Genomic DNA, 17,868 nt, shown 5'->3' with positions numbered 1-17,868 from the left:
CTCTCGCCCGCGCGGCCCAGGGGACCTCGCGCCTCCAGCCCCTCGTGTAGGCCTCCCCCGCCCGCCCATGCGGCCAGCTTTCCCGGGGCCCTCTGCGCAGTGTATGGGGTTATTTTTACTTTCGGTTATCTAGCTTTATGAAGACTCCACACCACTCATACAGCTAGATAACCAAAGATAACAACCAACCCCGCCTCCTGGCTGCTGCCGCCGCCTCTTCCACGCAGCCTCCCGGCCGCGGCCGCCGCCGCCGCCCCCGGCCGCGCGGTGGAGGTGGGAGAGGGCACGGGGGTGGAGGTGGGGGCGGAGAGAGAAACGGAGTCCAAGACCGAAAGGGACCCCGAGTACAGGACACAGACAACCACGGTGACCGAAAAGGGCGTGGGAAGGACCGGAGGCCGGCGGCGTCGAGGTCCAGGGCGCGCCCCCGGGCCCCAGGAGCTTCGAGCGCCTGGTTTCCCGCTCGCAGCCGAGCCCGAAGCGGGAGTCCGCGGGTCCTTCCGCAGGAAGAGGGACTCGCGGGCTTTTCGCGCCAACCGGGACGACCGCAGGGACCGCGGCAGAGGCCTCTGCGGCCCCACGGGGTCCCCACCGCCCTCCTCTGGAAGCTGCAGGGCGCGCCCAACAGCCCAAGCCTCTGCATGGGACCGCGGGGACCCCCGGCTCGCGAAAGGGTAGAACAAGGGCGCTGACTAAAGCTGGGGGCGAGCAGCGAATCGTGCGGGAAACCCCCGGCGGCGGCGTCCTGGAGGGAACAGGAAATCCCGGCGACCCGGAGGGAGACCAGCGGGTGCGGGGCGGGCGCCCCAGGGCCTCCCGGCGCGTCTCGGGTAGAGAAGGAAAGGGCAAAGACCCCACCCGGGAGGGCTTCCGGGAGACCCCGCACACACACGAGATGGGGCAGGCGGTGCAGGTGAGCCGAACCCCAGGCCCCGCGGGACCCCCAGAAAAACCGCTTTGTACAAAGAGGTCCACAGAGCACCCAAGGCTGTGAAAATGGCCGGGGGTCCGAGGCGAAAGGGGCCCTGGTGCTTGGCGGGGATTCCAATCGGGAAGGGGAGTCGTCACGGAGGTCCCCGCAGCCCCGAGGAAGGTGTGGGTCTCGGCCGGCCCCTCGAGGAGGACGCGCGGGCACGCCGGACACCTCGGCGCTCGCCCACCTGCTGCCCCGAGCCGGCCAGGCCACTTACAGCGAGCCCAGGGCGCCCATCCTGCTCTCCCGCGCGGTCCTCCCGGCGCGCTCCCGACGCGGAGAGCTGTGGCCCCGGCTCCGGGGTGCCAGGGCTCCGGGGTGCCAGGGCTCCGCGGGCGCCGGGGTGCAGGCGCCCGCCGGACCTCAGCCCCCGCCGAGCCGCGGCCAGCAGGGCTTCGCGGGCCTCGCCTCCCCAGCTCCGCCTGCGCCGCGGCCGCTGCTCTGGCCCGGGCGCGCTCCGGCTCCGGACTTTTCATTCATCCTTTCACGCTCCCTCCCCAGCCCAGCCTCCGATTGGCCCCGCCAAGTCTGACGTCACCGCCTCGTCTCCCAGCCGGCCCCGCCCCTCCCCTGCCAGGGACCAGCCGGAGCGCGCAACTGGGGCGCCCCTCCCCCTAGAAGCCGGGTGGGGGGAACCTCGGTGCGCTGACCCCCGGCCTCTCGCTGCCTCTCCCACCCCGAGCCCGCCTGCCCTCTCCCCCCACTGCCATGCGTGGTTTCCCTCCATCCTCACTCTCCGTCGGCCCCACATTTTCCGTTTGGTCCCGCGGTATCGCGCCAGGATGGGGGTGGGGAGCCCAGAGATACTAAAAAGAATCAGATAACGGGATTCTCCCCCACCTGCCTCCTCTCCTCAGGACGTTCTTTGTGCTTGTCGTGTTCGGATCCCTTCCGGACTGGCATCCTAACCTTTTAGGACCGGCGGGAACCTCGCTCTTGGTTTCCAACCCAAAACAGTGAGGGAAAGATTCTGGACTCCTAGCGGGAGACGCGGGGTCCGAACCAGGCAGGGCCTCCCTAGTCGCCGCGCAGAAACGGGACCATCTCTAGCACCTGCTCGCTGCACCAAGGGTCGGGGGGGGGGGGGAGGCCGGCGGACCCCCGCGGGCATTAACGCCGACAGTCTCCGCACAATCCACTCGGCCTCGCAGGCCTGCCCGGTGCGCCCCCACCCCCGCTCCATCTCCGGCGTCTGGAGAGCGGGGGTCGGAGGGAGAAGGGTCGGTGTCGGCGCCAATGTCCTGACCTGGCTCTCCCCATCCAGCCCAGAGAATCCGAGTCCAGTAACGCAGCGTCCCAAGGCCGGCAGCTCGCGCCACCCGGCAAGCCGGGTCCGGATTCTCGCCGCCTGGCAGAGCTCTCCGGAGAGAGAGCTGTGGGTTCCTCGCTGAGCCCCAGTGTCTGCCAGGGAGCACTCCCCGTCCCTCCAGCCGCCCTACTCTCAGCCCTTTTTTTGAAAAATCCTACGACTTAGATTCCTAGAGCCCGTGTGTCTGCTTCATCCCAGCCCATTCCTATCTCCTGGGATCCTTCAGCGCGGTGCCAACAGAGGTGCGCCCCTCGGCCTGCCACGGGCCAACTGTTCTATCCACTGGGGGGGGGGTCACCTCTCCGCACTGTCTGGATACCATTCCCCCTGGTTAGATGCAAGTCCATGGCCAATTTTCATTTTATGCATCCCTTACAGAGAATGTATAGAGAATGGGAAGTGGGGGACACTTTGAAATAGTGTAAAGCCTGGGGGCCTGCCTTTCCCCCAGAATAGCAGTTTGGAGCCTGGCTTCCCCAGTCTCAGGGCGCTCTCCGGGCGTTCTCAGGGCTGTGCTTGGCAAAGCTCCCCACCCCGACTCCTCTGTCAGCCTCCAAAGGGTCTCAGGACTGCTACCCAAGGGAAAGGCTTTCTAGAAGCTTCCACAGCATCAATTCTTTACCCTCCCAGAACTGGGAGCACACCAGCCACCAGCCAGCGCTGGGGAAAGAAAGAGACAAAGTGCCCACGGCCTACTTTCTTCCCTCCTGCCCTCCCCGTGCCCCTACGGCTCAGAACGAAGCACTGGGGGAGCACAGGGGTCTCCGTTGCCTCAGTTCCATGGCAGCAAAGTGAGATCCTCTTCAAGCCCTCTCAGAGACAGACTGACCGTACCAGCAGGCTGCTGAATGAGCTCTCTAAAGTCACCCTCCCCTACAGGCCCTGGAGAAACCCTAGGGCCCTCCAGCCTTTCAGCTTCTTGCCTACAAATATCCTCAAATTATTCCAGGTCGGCGACTTCATGCCCCTTTAGAAGAAACCCAAGACCCTCCAGACATTCCAGAAATCCTGGGTGGGACCTCCACTTGTCCACACACACCACCAACTTCCCTTACCAATATTCCCCCATTTGCCCCCTACAAGATCCCTTAAAAGCTCCCGAAGGGTACTTTCTCTCCCACCCCTGTCCTCCCCCTCTCCCAGCTCCTGGGAGGCCGGCAGGTGGGAAGAGTCTCGCTCGCCAGTGCCATCCACTCTCCCCGTCCCAGCCTAGTCCCCTGCCCTCAGTGGGCCCCAGCTCTTCTTCACGTGGACTCGACCCAGGGAGTGCAGTGACTGGGGCGGGGGACCACGGAGAACCTTCCTTGTATTTCAGCCACTGCTGTATTTCTGCTGGGGATGGGGCAGGGGTTAGACACCCAAAGCTTTCTTTGCCCCGGGGGACACCCCCTCCCCCATGGGCCAAAATCAGACTTGCTGGACCTTCTCAAAAACTGGGGTTTAGAAAGCGGGGTACGGGGGTGCCTGGGTGGCTCAGTGGGTTAAAGCCGCTGCCTTTAGCTCAGGTCATGATCCCAGGATCCTCCAATCGAGCCCCACATCAGGCTCTCTGCTCCGCAGGGAACCTGCTTCCTCCTCTCTCTCTCTCTGCCTGCCTCTCTGCCTACTTGTGATCTCTCTCTGTCCAATGAATAAATAAAATCTTAAAAAAAAAATAGAAAGCAGGGTACGTTTCCAAATTTCCCCTCCAGTAGCTAGATAAGGAGCTAGGTTTCCTGCCTTGTGCCACAGCCACGGTGCCTCAGAGCTCCCCCAGCCTAGGCGGTGTTAAAGGTAAGGAGGCCCCCGCAGGGGAAATGGGGAAGAGCGTGAGCCCTGGAATATCTGGCCAGATTCCTGATGAAGCCATTTTGGGTTTGGTTTTCTGGGCAGACAGGACAAGCTGGCCTCCCAGGGTCCTGTTCCAGGATGGAGGCGAATGGGGCCTCTGTCCCCATTCCCATGGGGATGGAGCACTAAGCCAAGCCCGGGAAGAGTCAGAAGACTCCCCAGGCCTCTGGGCTTGCTCTGTATATGAGTCACTCAGGTTTCCCAAAGGACAGTAGTGGAAGGGAGCAGGTGAGATGGCCCTCCGGGCAAAGTCATTCCTATTGGCTCTGGAGGATCTAATACTATGCCGAAAACCTAGTGGGTGCCCAGGAAAGAGTGGGTTAAGGAGGGTATGTGCGTGCCCATGCTCAGCTGAGTTTGCCCTCGTGTGCATGGGTACAGAGGGCGGGCGTTGACAAAGTGGGCGCTCTGGCTCTGTGCGCGGGCTCTGCGTGCGAGGGGACGGGAGAGGGATGGGGGCCCCAGCGGTGTGTTAGTGACTTCATTCAGGGGTTTCTTTGACCGCAAGAGACCCTTCTACCCTCCGGAATTGGATACGGCAGGCCTTGGAGAGGCCGCCGACTGGAGCAAAATGAGTGCCTTAGGTCCCCCTTGTGCTGGGCCTGCCAGCCTCAGTCTCCCCAGGAAGGCCTCCACTGGAGCCCCCAGCACTCTCGACAGAGGCTGGTGTACAGTAGCTGTGGCCTGCAGACCCCCGAGTCCTTCCAGGGAAATTCTGGGGTGCTGCGGGGAGAGCCCCCCAAGTCCCTGGTGTGATCAGAGCGTGCAAGTGTCTCCTTTAGCTCCGAGCCTGCCTTCTCTGCCCGTGCCTGTCCCCACCCCCATCCCCGCGGGCCTGATGCGCACCCATTGTCTGTGCTGGAACAGGCCCAGGTGCGGAAAAACAAGGCCTGAATTGCGCTTTCTGGATGCAGCTTTGGGGCAGGTTTTTATCGTTTGGGTCCAAAAATGTTGGCATTAGGCCACTCTCTGGAACCATTCAGGTCATTATGTTAAGAGCGTATTTTTTTTCTTTGTTTCAAAGATCAGATTAATTCGCCTGGAAGATACACCTGAAAGCTGCCCTCGGAGGAGACTGGGTTCAGGTATTATTTCTGCCTCCCGGGTGCCCCGTTGTTATAAACATTATCACACATTATTCTTTTGCTACAGAATATTTGCATTGTCTGTGGGGTAGGGACACATACAGGCAGGAATTGGCAAAAAAAAAAAAAGTGCTGAAGCCATGAAAAAAAAAAATCTGTCTATCTCCATAGGGGCAGAGGAGGTTAGAGGGCGTGGGGACGACGGGGAAGACTTTCCCCTGGGGATGCCACGCTTCCCTCCCCAGGAGCCTGGTTTTCTCCTGTCGAAGTGCCTTCCTGGCTGCCCCCCATGCTTAGACCCAGAAGCTGAGCTGGGCGCGCGTCTCCGAGCCCTCTGGAGCCAGGGAGGGGGAGGGAGGGGAGGAACACGCTAGAGGGCCCGGCCCTCAGCAAGAGGTTTCCTTGCGGGGCAAAAGCTTGGGGGTGCCAGGGTGCTGTTTGTGTACACGTGGGTGCAGACACAAATGCCACCCCATGTCTTGGGCACTCCTGGCCACAGCCTCTGACGGCGGGGCTGCCTCCCAGATCCCCACGCCCCCCAACCCATGCTGCCCTCCGGGACCCATATCCCCACCCCGCCCCCGCAACCACCGGCCTCCTCCTGCCCCACCCCCCAGACCTCAGGACCTTTGAGAGAAGAGGAAGAGTCCCCCGGGTCCCCAGGGCCTCTCGTCCCTCTCCCAGAGCTGGGTACGGTGGGGGGGTTGTCTTTGGTTCCCACCATCGGTGATGCCACAGGTCTTAGAACCCTCAGAGGGGAGCACAGTCAGGGCCCGAAAGCTAGAAGAGGCAGGGTGGGGGGACCAGGAGAACACGGAGGAGAAGTGGGGGGTGTAGGGTCAGCCCACCCCGCCCCCACCCCCACCATCAAAGCAAACAAATAAGAAAATAAATACCCTAAAAGCCAAGGTGACCACCGGGGACTCGGGGCTGCTGTCTCTCGGAGGCCGGCCCTGTCAAGGAGGAGACGTGAAGGTTAGAGCGGCTCCAGTGCTCCCCCGCACTCCCGCGCACCCCTCTCCCTGCCGCCCTCCTGGGTCCTTCCCTCCCCCGCAGGCCAGGCCCCTCTTCCCTCGCAGGAACTCCGGGCCGCACCAGCGAGGGCGGGGGTGATGGGGAGGGGGGAGAGCCGCCAGGCAGCCCGCCCCACACTGCCTGCACACTGCCCGGAGGGCATCACCCGAGCCCCACTCAAAGCCTGCTCCTCCTCCAGCTGAAGCAGAAGCCCCTGGCCCTTCTGACTTGAACCTGGGCCTGCAGGCCCTCACCCCACGGGCATTCTGTCCTCACAGCTCCCGGCTGCTCCGGCTGCTTGGGGCTGGAAGAGGGATCTGGGGGCACTGAGACCTGTTTGTCTGTCAAGAGCTAAGGGCGGCGAGTCTGTAGAGTCCTCGGGCCCTGAAGACACCGCCAGCCTTGCTCCTTGCCAGTCTCAGCTTTCTGGCCCTTCCATCCTGGAGCTGCCAGCGCCCCTGCCCTGGCCTTCTCCGTCTCACGTGCACAGAAGGTGAGAATACAAAGCAGCATTTTACATGTTACTGTTGGGCATGGAACCTTCTCTCAATATTTTACAGTTTCACCTTTCCGGGATTTTGCTTTCAGGCTGAATTTTGATTTAGGGGCATGACGTGGTGACCCAGCTTCGGACATTCTAGAGGCATATTCGCAAGTGTGCGGGCGGGTGTATGTGTGTGTGTGTGCTTGCACACGTGTGTTTGCATATGCTTGTGTGTGTGTGTGTGCGTGTGTGTGCGTGTGTGTGTTGGGGTAAGTTGATGAGTCCTTCTCCCTCAATCTCGCTCCACAACTACTCCACCTTCTTTAAACCGGGAAGACCACCAGCCTTCAGGCAGGGAAAACCATCACTAGGCAGGGCTGGGAGCGGGACGAGCCTTCCCGTCCAGCTCCATCTCCTGCCGGAGCGCGTTGCCCACCCCGCCCCAGGTCTCTGGGACACGAAGGCTCCCAGCCTCAGCTCCACCGGCCCCTCCGTTCTCGTAAGCGGATGTCTCCATCTGAAAAGGTCCTCACACCAAAGCGGGGCCGAGCCCCGAAACTTGAAGACTGGCTAGAAAATGGGCACAAACACAGCTGGGGGCTCTGGCTCCTTCCCTCCCCATCAGAAAGGCGTGGGGTCCCCGCAGCAGCAATGCCTCTCCCTGCTGAGCCCTGCCTCGCAAACCCCCCCAACACCCCGTGCCGTGCAGGAGTGGGGGGCATGGTGACAAGCACGGCGCCCCGGGAGGGAGGCACGGAGCCTGTTCGGTGACTAGTCGCCTCAGCTTTTCCCAGAAACCTGGCCTCCGAGGACCAGAAATAGTCTGCGGCCTCCAGCCCCCACTGGCCTCCAGGAGTCCCCGCCTGTCTCCCAGAACCACCCCCCAGAGTGTGGGTGGGGACAGGAATTGTGCCTTCTCTCCGTATGCCCTGGCCCTTCCCGAAAAGCAAGAACTAAGAACCAGCACCCAGTGGGGCTGGCGAAAGCTGCAGTGGGGCTCCTGCCCCTTCTGGGACCTGAGCATCTGACCCCGACACCCCACTGGGCTTTCAGTATCCCCGAACCCCGCTCCCACCTGCCAGCTCCTGGGAAAAGCAGGGAAGGAGGGTTAGAGCGACCTAAATTCTGTAACATGCTTTTGGGTTTCCTCCTAATTCTGGTCCCCACCTGTTTGGGACTGTGGCTCCCTCCCTGCCCCCAGCCCCAGGACCCAGCTCCTTCGACCTTGTCCTCCCCCAAGAGCTGAAGTCCCCTGGGCAGAGAGGACTAAAGCCGCGAAAGGAACCAGGTCAGGAGTCCAGACCCCGGACCGTCTTTCTCCTCCCTCCCCTCCCACGGTCTCCCTTCCTGCGCACCCCCCGCTGGTCGGAGCATTAAGACGTTGGCCGTCTGGTGGCGAGTGGGAGGGGCCGGTTAACAGGATCAGGAGCGCCGTGACCCTAAAGCCTCCCAATCCCATTGACAAACTTGGTGAGCCGCAGCCCGCAGGCCGGCGGGGAAGGAGGGGACCCGGAGGCGCTCTGGTAGCGAGGCAGGGCTGCTGCCTCAGCTCAACGCCCTGGGCGCCCCGGAGGCAGCAGCGGGGACCCCCCTCTGCCAACCACTCCTCCACACCCACGCCCCACCCCCGTGGGTCGCACCCTCCGTCTTTCATCCGCCTTGCCTTTCTGCGATTTTTGTGCCCGCCTCTCCTTCATTCGCTGGTGGGCAAAGCAGGGTGCCCTGGGCTGATGCTAGGGGATCACATCCCACCCAGCCCGGCGGTCCGAGGGAGCAAGAACCCTCCGGAATGGCCACTCACCCGGCTTCTGCGAGGAGGGCTCGCTGGCCCCAGCCGCTGCACTGCCTCCCTCCTGCTCCTGCCTCCTCGGGCTGGGGGTGGGGGACGCAGCCCCGGTGACGGTGACGTAGCATCTGTCTGTCCATTCAGGAATTCTCTTCGCCCCCCTCCCTCCCGCGCTCGCTCTGGCTGCTCTCCCTGGAGGCTGCAAAGAGGGGTGCTGCCCCTGTCTGGAGACACCACGACCACCAAAATGACAGCCTGCTCCGTGAAAGCCCCCTCCCTTCCCTCTCCGAGGCCTGTGTGGGAAGGGGTCTTTGTCATCTCCTCTGTCCCCCACCTCCTCCTACTGCCTTCTCCGACCTGAGGCAGGAAGAAGGGGCTCAAGAAAGCCATTGTTCCTCAGGCCACCCAAATCCCCCAAGGAAGCCCGAGAAAGGGAGAAAGAGTGTGACAGACAGGCACAGTCCCCGGGCTCCTGCCCGGTCCAGCCGACCTTTGAACTTGAGAGCGTGGGGAGCGGAGTGGAGAAGGAGCGCCAGAACCAGGACACTTTGCCGTTTCGGGGTGTCCCCGGCCCCCGGCCCGAGCCTCCCCCAGCCCCAGGCCCTGTCAGCTCCGGGGAAATCACACATCCACATCCAAGTTGTGAAGGAGAGAGGGACACTTGGGAGACACTGTGTGCCCACCGTGGGGGCGGAAGGGCAGCGCTGGGAAGCGGGAGACAGGAGGGGAGGGACCACGGATTCAAAGTGGGAGATAAATTATCTTGTTCTCAGAGGAGGGAGAGCTCTTTGGGGGCTGGTTTCCAGGGCTGGGATCCTGATATTCGCTGGTCGCTGGGGCCCAGGATGGCACAATGGCCGGTCCCCTCCGTCACCCCCACCCCACCCCGCCCTCCCCTCCCTCCCACTCTTCCTGGCCGGCCTGGGAACTCTGTCTGAGCTCGACGTGACAGACAGCAGGCCTGCATGCTAATGAAGTTTGTCTCAAGTTCATTGTCAAAGCCCCCCCTTCCCCAAGGCCCCCTCCCCTCCTCTCTCATACACAAATCTCCCTCCAACTTTTGTCCCACAGACCTGGAGGCCACTTGAGTCCCTGCCGGCTCCCTCTTTCCCCCTCCCCCATGGCTTTCAGTGTCCCTCTTCCCGTTACCTCCCTCCGCTGGGGCGGGGTTGGGGGGGGCTCTCCTCTCCCTGGCGCCTTCCCAGCCACCTTCCGGGCCGGCGTCCCTCAGCTTTGAAAGGGGGACTCTGAGGGCTTAGGTCAGGGTCCGCAGGCCTGGCTCTTCCTTCCGCACCGGAGTAGGGAGACCGGGGGAGGGGGCGGCCAGACCGCGCCCCACTCCGGCCTCAGCCCCCTCCCCTCATCGGTCCCATTATGATCATTTTGCTCTCCCCTTGATTAATCTGCTTCACTAGCTCAGAAATAAAGATCCTTTGAGACTAATTTTGTGCCCCCCCCCCAGGCCTGGGCTCCCTTTAGCTCCTTTCTCACCGGCTGGAAGACATTGAGCTCCTTGTCTGGGGGCTGGGGGGTGCCGGTGGGATGGAGGGGGTCTCTCCAGCTCTGGGACGTGTCCAGCAATCCAAACCTGTCCTCCCTTTGTTCCTGCAAATCTCTTCACACTGTCCCCACTCTCCCGAGTCTGCCTTTCTCCCAGTAACCAGGGCCTGGGGAGGAAGGGGAGGAGGACCCTGAATTCACCCCACCCCTCAACTCCAGGGAAAGGGGGGGAGAAAAGGGAGCAAAAAAAAAAAAAAACCAAAAACAAAAACCTAATCCCCCCTCATTAGCCAGAAAGGAAGCAAAAGAGGATAATTATAATTAAAGCAGACAGCTGTGGATGCAGGCCCCTCCCCCTCTGCCACCAATCCCCCAAACATCTGCACGGGCGGGGCGGGCTTGGGCTCCGGAGCCTCCCCCCGACACGTCCTGAGATGGGGAGCAGGTGAGGAGGGAGCTGAGTGCGGGGGTGCCTTGGGGAAAGGGACCCCTCACCCTCCGCTGGCAAGCTTCTCTTCTCAGCAGCCCTGCTCAGCCGGGGGCTCTCCCTGCGGCTTACCTGCACCCCAAGGACAGGCCTGTAGGAGGTGAGGGCATTCAGGAAGTACAGGTTCAAGGATTTGGGGGAAATCTCTGATCCTCCGAAAAACAGTAGTAATTTATTCATGAACAGATCAATACGAAAAAAATCACATATAACCCGGAATATTTTCTCCTTCAGGCCCGCCCGTCTTTCGGTCTTTCGTCCTCCCCCGCCGGAGCTGTCTCCGAGCACAGGAGGGTAGCGGAGATCGGCCTCGGAGGGGCCTGTGGTAACAAAGAGAGGTTCCTGGATTTAGGGGACACGTAAACGCACACAGACGCACACTTATAATTTGGCGTGGTGCTGCTAGGCCTCACTCTGCTATCCGTGTATTTATAGAACTTGATCATAGACCAGAACAGCAGGGTAATTATAGCATTATTAGCATATATGCAAATCAAGTAACCTATATACGCTGAATGGAAGCAAATTATTATTTATTTCTCTCCCTCTCTCCTTCGCTGGGATCCGCTCGGGCTCCTCAGAGCGGCACACCAGCAATTATCTGACACCGGCAGAGGGGCCCGCAGCCCTGGAGGAGGGGCCCAGGGTGTGGGACACTTTCCCTCGTGTTATTCTGGGAAGAGCAGGGAGGGGCTCCGGAGAAGTCGGTAAATTCCCCAGGGGGGGTTGGGGTGAGCTTGGAGAGACAGAGACCCCAGGACCTGGAGTGACAGAGACAGGGAGACAGACACCCCCCCCCCAGTTCCCAGGAGTTGAGGACCAGAGCAGGTGGGGGCAAAGCCCCCCCCACCAGAGGGGCGCAAGGAATCCAGACTGGGGGAGAACACGGGCAGTGGGGGGGCCTGCTTCTTTGGAAGGAGGGGGCCGCATGCTCTCTGTGGGGTGCAGTCCACAGTGGACACGGGCGGCTGCTGTCCCTGCCCCCACACACCCCACGTTCCAAGCCCGCCCCCCCCCCCCCCCCCCCGCCCGGAGCCCTGACTGAGCCACCTAGTAAATAGGTCCCGGTGTCGTTCTACCCGCAGGATGGTCGGGCACAGAGGTAGACTCCAGCCCCTCCTCCTCCCGCAGGGTGTCTGGTCGCTGTCCTCACCGTTGGGCTCTCCACCTGGATGTCCCCAGGTGCCTCCCCTGCCTGGCCGGGTGGAACTCCAAGGGCCCTTGGCCATGGGTTTCGGAGCCTCACGACACCCTTCCCTCCACTCCACTCGGAAGAGGAGAGGCCTCCACCTCCTGTCTGAGGGGCCCCACAGGCCTTGCTGTGCCCCCAGACTTGTCCGGCGGCCCGCCCAAGAAAGCAAGCCGTGGACCACCTGAGGCAAACTTTAAAGTAGGCAATACTGGGGGGCAGGGCGGGGGAGGGTTACCGAAACCGAGCCTGAGGGCCTAGACTGCTCTTGAGGGGTGTGACGTCGAAGGGGAAGGCTCCTCGAGAGAAACAGACAGAAAAGACCCCCAGAGAGACCGTAGCCAAAGGACTGAAAGAAAAAAAAAAACTTTATTTTTCTTTCTTCTTCTTCTTCTTTATTTTTAGATTTTATTTATTTATTTGTAAGAGCCAGAGTGAGCACAAGCCGGGGAGTGGCAGCAGAGGCAGAGAGAGAAGCAGTTTCCTGCGGAGCAGGGAGCCCCCGCGGGACTTGATCCTGGGACCTGGAACTCTTGACCCAATCCAAAGGCAGATGCTTAACTGCCTGAGCCACCCAGGCACCCCAGAAAACAAACCTTCAAGGCCAGACTTGGATTTTTGCACAAACGTGAAAAGGTACTATCACAGAAATACAGAAACCAGCAAGATGGACGGACTTGATCACCCATGAGCTTGACCTCCGCAGAACGAATTCGTCCTTCTACCGGCTCCTGGGTCAGCTGCGTGTCTTTGTGGCCCAGCAATACAGAGGTAGAGACCCAGACCTACAAGAAAGGCACCAGGAACCCAGTCAAGGACAGGGCAGACCTCCAAAGCGACAGCCAGCCCGCCCCGTGGGCTCGGGGTGGGGGCAAGCCTGCATTTCCCTGTCCCACCCTAGAGACCTGGGACGTGGCCCTTCCTCCTGCCTGCTTCTCGTCCAGGCTCAGTCCAGAAATGGGCAGACACAGCCCAGACACAGCTTGGTCAGGCGCAGCCCCTGCACGCCTCTGAGGCGTCAGGACAACGGATCCCCCCCCCCCCCCCAGGGCTTCCCCAGGACGACCCTGGCCTCTCTCTTCCCAGCTCCCCTACTTCTTCCGCAGCTTCACGTGCAGCGACTCAGTTCCAAGCCTCGGGAGTCCTGCGTGTACACAGGCATCTCTCCGAGCCCATCTTCTCTCCTGCGGCACCCGTGTCGCAGGCCATCCTGTGGGACGTCCGTCACCACGCACCGCCTGCCTCCTCGTGCCCCACGTGGGGGTCAGGAGCTTTATGTGGAGCATGCCCCGGGTGTGACCCGATCGGGTTTGTGTTTTCACCCAGCTGCCCAGCCGGGTCTGCACCGACTCACACCTGCCTATGGCCAGACTCCACTGTCCACCCCATCTGCCCTGGAAAGAACCCCACACCGGGCCACAGAGGTTCGGGCTGGCACGTCAGCTCGGTCTCGACGCGGGGGAGCTGGAGAGTCTCTGCTTTCCATCCCCCTAGGTGTGTACTGGTACCTATATTTGTATACATGTGTTACTTTGATTCCTAGAACCACATGCATCTTTTCTGCTCCTTTTCACACAAATAATGGTCTCTAAGTGGGCAGCTGGCCCGACACCAGCACTGCGCGTGCTACAGGCGACTGGGAAGCCTTGCTGGCACTCGGATCGCGGCCTGATACTCTAACGTGGTGCCATTTTCTCCGAGCAGCGCTGGTTTCCGCCTGCTTTGAGGACTGGCGCTCATTCCCGGGGCTCAAGCTCCCAGATTTGGGCTGGATCCTGCCGCTACACCAGCAGCCAGGACTCCCCATCTTGGGAGTCCCTCCAGCCTCGGTGAGGCGGAGGTACTGAACCCATGGCTGTGTGTCTGGCTACGACGATGCCCGCCGGGGGAGACCAGGCAGGTGCCCTTGCACTGCCATGCTGCGGAGGGTCACACTGGGATGGTCTGAGTTAGCGCCGAAGCCGCCCCCCCCCCAGCTGCCGTGTGTGCAAGTAGGTTTTCGTGTCTGAGTCATGTCTGTTTACAGTGTGCAGTGCTCGCTGGTGCGCGTGTGCTGATCACTCCTGTGTCCATTATGTCCCCGCTCTGTGAGTGTGGTGTTGTTTTCACGGTCTGGGGCTGCAGGTGTGACATTGGTTGATCTCGGTGTTTGCCGGTGCGTGTCTAGGGATCGGCGCCGGCCGGGTGTGAACTGTGGGCCTGTCCATGCACACCCCCTCACCCCCCCCCACGCCTGCTGCCCAGGGTCAGGCCCGGCCAGGCCAGGCCAGAGGGGAACACGCCTTGCGCCCCTGGTCCGGTAGCGCTCTCTGGGCGCTGGCAGCTCGGCTCCCGCTTCCCAGTGAGTCCAGCCGGGGGCTCCGCCGGCACCAGGGCAGGTGGGGCGCGGCTCCTTCTGGGGCACACAGCCGCGGGGGCACCCCAGAGGCTGAGATGGCCGAAGGGACGTAGAGCGTTGAAAGAAAAAGGGAATCAGAAACAGAGAACAGAATCCATTTGAATCGGAGTCATTAAAACAGAAGGGATAAAATAATGTTGAATAAAATGAAAGGAAAACATAACAAAGATCTTAACGTTAAATTAAGTGGCGGGAAAGACAAGTTAACAAAATGGAAAAGAAAAGGCTTCAAGGCGCCCGAGGGGAGAGGCCGAGACGGGGCGATGTGGCGTTGGAGTTGGGGGGCACGGGACGGGGGGGGGGGTTGCTGCAGGAAGCGGGGGGGGGGCGGTAAACGGGGGGGCTGCAGGGTCGGGGGCTCCGGGAATCTGGGGCCGCGGGAATTTGGGGGCTGCAGGAGCGGGGGGTCGCGGGAAGCCGGGCGGGTGGGGGGGCACGGATCCGGGGTCGCGGGATCCGGGAGACCGCGGGGGGGGCAGCTCGGGAAGCGGGGGCCGCGGACAGCGGAGGTCGAAGAGATCGGGGCCGGGGGTGGGGCTCGGACTGGGGTGACCGCGGACTGCCGCGGGAAGCGGGGGCGGGGCACGGGACGGGGCCGCGGGACGTGGGGAGATGCAGGACGCGGGTCTGCGGGATTCGGGGCACTGCGGGAAGCAGGCGGCACGGGGTCCAGGGGTCGCGGGAACCGGGGGGCGCGGGGTCCGGGGGCCGCGGGAACCGGGGGGCGCGGGGTCTCCTGCGCCGGCGGCCCGCTCCCGGGACCCGGGTCCGGCGAAAAGCCCGGCTCGAGGCTGTGCCCGTGCCCCGCCCCCCCCCCCCACGTCCGCTCCGAGCCGGCCCCGGGGAATAAAGCGGAGAAGAGCCTCCCTCGGGCACGCCCATCCCCCCGGCTCGGTCCTCCCTCGGGTTCGCGGCTTCGGCCGCCAGGCCCTTGTAGACGCTGTCTCCGGATTCGCGGCGCCAAGCGGAGGCTCTCGACGCCGGCACCCGTGGGAGCGCGGGGGCCAGCGGCCGTGGCCACGCCACTCCCCGTGCGCCCCCCGTGCGTGAGCGCGAGGCGGGAAGGCCCGGCCGTGGTGCGGCGCCGTGGAGCTGAGCAACCGGTCCCCGGAGAAGCTGGGGCAGCCGGGGAGCCTGGCAAGCCCGGGACGAGGAAGAGCAGACGGACAGCGCGGGGGCAGGGGGCCCAGAACCAGGGGCCGGGGCAGGAAACGAGGCGGAGAGAAGCAGATTCAGGGAAATAGGGCGGAGGAGAAGCGAGCGACCGGGGCGGCGGAGGAGCGCCGCGCCCCTCCCCGAGTCTGGCCAGAGGCCTGGCGACCCTCCCCCGCCCTCCAGCGGCGCTGGGGGCCCCTTCCCTTTTCTTCTGAAGCCGCCCACTTCTGCCCCTAGACCCAGGTTTCCAAGGGGCCCAGTGATCCAGCCTCCAAAGAATTAGGACCGCATGGACCACGCGGGCCCCGTCTGTGGTTCTCCGGAGCAGGGAAGGGGATGGAGAGCTGAGGCCTGGGTGCCTCCGGGAAGTTCTAACATTCCGGCCGGAGCAGGGACCTAAGCGGCGGCCTGCCTGGGCCTCCGGGAGTTGCAGGTGCAGGGCGTTCCTGGCTACTGAGAGGCTGGCTCCGTCCAGAGCTTAATATCTGAACTCAGCCCCAGCTGACCTCAGCGTCGGGTGGCCCTCCACTCTCAGAACACCTGAGTAAATGCCTCCCAGCCCCCTCCTCTGCCCCAGACCTCTGTGGGTTCGGGAGGCGTGGCAGGGGTGACGGGCAGCCAGTGACCAGCCCAGCTGCCTTGGCCGCACCTCTGTGTCCAGCGCTTTCCTCGGTGAAGGAAGGTCCTCCCAGTGCAGAGGGACCTGAGCCAGGAGGGAAGGAGACCAGCCCAGACCTGCCGGGTCAGTCCCAGCCCAGAATATTTTCGACTTCATCAGTAAATGTATTGTGTCTTAATCTGGGGCCGAGAATGAGCTAACCTGAGAGAAAACCCTTACCGTGGGGGTGGGGGGTGAGGAGTGAGGTGCTTCCCCGGAGAAACCCCCTCGGAGAACAGGGAGGAGGAGGGCTTCCCCAGAGAGTTCTGCCGCAGGTGAGCATCCAGGCCCGGCGTTCCGGGGAGAGGGTCCGTGGGGACACCAGGGGGCTCTGCGGAAGGGAGCCCGGTGTTGAGAGGAGCACGGTGTGCCATGGCAGCCCACCGTGTAACTGGCTGTGTGACCCTAAGCCAGTTCCGTTACCTCTCTGAGTCTCTCTTCCCAACAGGTAAAATGAGGAGAGGAAGCCTACATCCCCGTGCCGTGAACTCAGAGAATTAATGTGCCCAGTGTGCCAGCTTGGCCTTCACACTCAAGAAATTGTAGCTTTCTTACAGTTCGGGATTGTCCCCTCAACTCTGTGATTTTTGTCCTGGGGGGAGAGGACAGTAGAGAGGAGGACTGGGGTACACAGAGCTTGCGGCCTTGCCCTCTGCCTGCCTGCTCTGACCGGTCTGCAAATCCCTGTGTCAGCTCAGGCGATCTCAACACACACACACACACACACACACACACACATACCTCAAAGCAAAAAAAGACCCAAACAAACATACATTAGGGGCCCCAGTCTGGCTCAGTTGGTAGAGCAGGAGACTCTATCTCACGGTCATGCGGTCAAACCCTTCGATGGGCGAAGAGATCACTCTATAAACAAAGTTTTAAAAAATACACACATTAGGGGCGCCTGGGTGGCTCAGTGGGTTAAGCCTCTGCCTTTAGCTCAGGTCATGATCTCAGGGTCCTGGGATCGAGCCCCACGTCGGGCTCTCTGCTCAGCAGGGAGCCTGCTTCCCTTCCTCTCTCTCTCCCTGCCTCTCTGCCTACTTGTGATCTCTGTCTGTCAAATAAATAAATAAAATCTTTTAAAAAATACACACATCATAAGGTATCCATCTGTTAAAAAATGTTAAAATAAACTAAGATAGATCTTTATACATTGAAATAGCCCCAAATAAAATGTTGTAGAAGCCAAATTCCTCCTGGAAACCGCACCCCCCAGCGGGGCTGACACACTTAGAGGGGCTGGCATCTCTGTTTGGAGCTGAGTGACTTCTCTGTGCCCCCCGCCGGCCCCCCTCATGTATGTGCTTCCTTTCAAAAAAGTGTGGCTTCTGTGTATGGACAAATGCACACTTTGATTGTGTGTGGGTTTTGGATTCCCCTAAATTAAATCTGTGAATCAGATACAATTGCAATCAGACACCTGTTCAGCAACTACGGAAAGTTCTGGACAGGATTCAGGTGCTGACATGAATAAACAAAGGTGTGCTGTAAACACATCACGTCACGCATTTAGCGACGTGAGCCGACCCCGCTACGCTGAGCTTGCGTTCCCTCCAGGGCTCTGTGGGCATGGACCTGGGGCCTGCCGCAAGTCGCCAAGCCTGTCTGTACCGTGCCGAGCTTCCTGATGCCCCCCCTCACCCGGTTATTCGGAGACCAGACGTTCTGAGCATCCAAGTTTCTATAGAAGCTGCTGCGTCCCATGGAGATGAAGATCTTAACACACAGGACCGACAGCTTCTGGACCCGGCCCGCTACACCACCCCTCACGCAGACTGAGGCTCTCATATGCCCCCACCTCCAGCCCAGATTCTCCAGATGGAGGGGCTCCTAGGCCTGGAGGCGCTTGGGCTCTGGGGCACGGAGGTGAGCGGGGAGACTGGAGGGTTGGGCGGGTGGTTCCTCAAGGCCCCTTCTCCCCTTTCACATCCCCACCCCCCCAGCGGCTGATCCCTGTGGCGGCTGCCCATCCCCCTCTCCCTGGCCCAGGCTCGGCC

At 61.8% G+C, this 17,868-nt stretch overlaps 1 protein-coding gene and 1 long non-coding RNA gene across 2 annotated transcripts in view; one reads left to right on the top strand and one right to left on the bottom strand.

Moving 5' to 3' along the window:
* The window catches only part of LOC309849984 (uncharacterized protein), a gene marked incomplete at its 5' end in the record, with an annotated part of 100,021 nt that overhangs the window by 13,705 nt on the left and 68,448 nt on the right, over nt 1–17,868 (bottom strand). Inside the window, 2 exons of the mRNA XM_082703073.1 lie at nt 6,094–6,150; nt 8,497–8,514. Coding sequence (XP_082559199.1) covers nt 6,094–6,150; nt 8,497–8,514 — 75 coding nt within the window. The remainder of the gene's footprint in view (nt 1–6,093; nt 6,151–8,496; nt 8,515–17,868) is intronic.
* LOC309850087 lies at nt 3,462–5,767 on the top strand. The gene is made up of 3 exons (XR_014304080.1): nt 3,462–4,055; nt 4,155–4,340; nt 5,137–5,767. It is a non-coding gene; the product is annotated as an uncharacterized lncRNA (long non-coding RNA).

This window comes from Mustela nivalis (genome assembly GCF_964662115.1).
Source record: "Mustela nivalis genome assembly, chromosome: 16".
Lineage (NCBI taxonomy): Eukaryota > Metazoa > Chordata > Mammalia > Carnivora > Mustelidae > Mustela > Mustela nivalis.
Note: the sequence above shows the minus strand (reverse complement) of the source record. Positions and strands in the feature narration are given on the sequence as shown.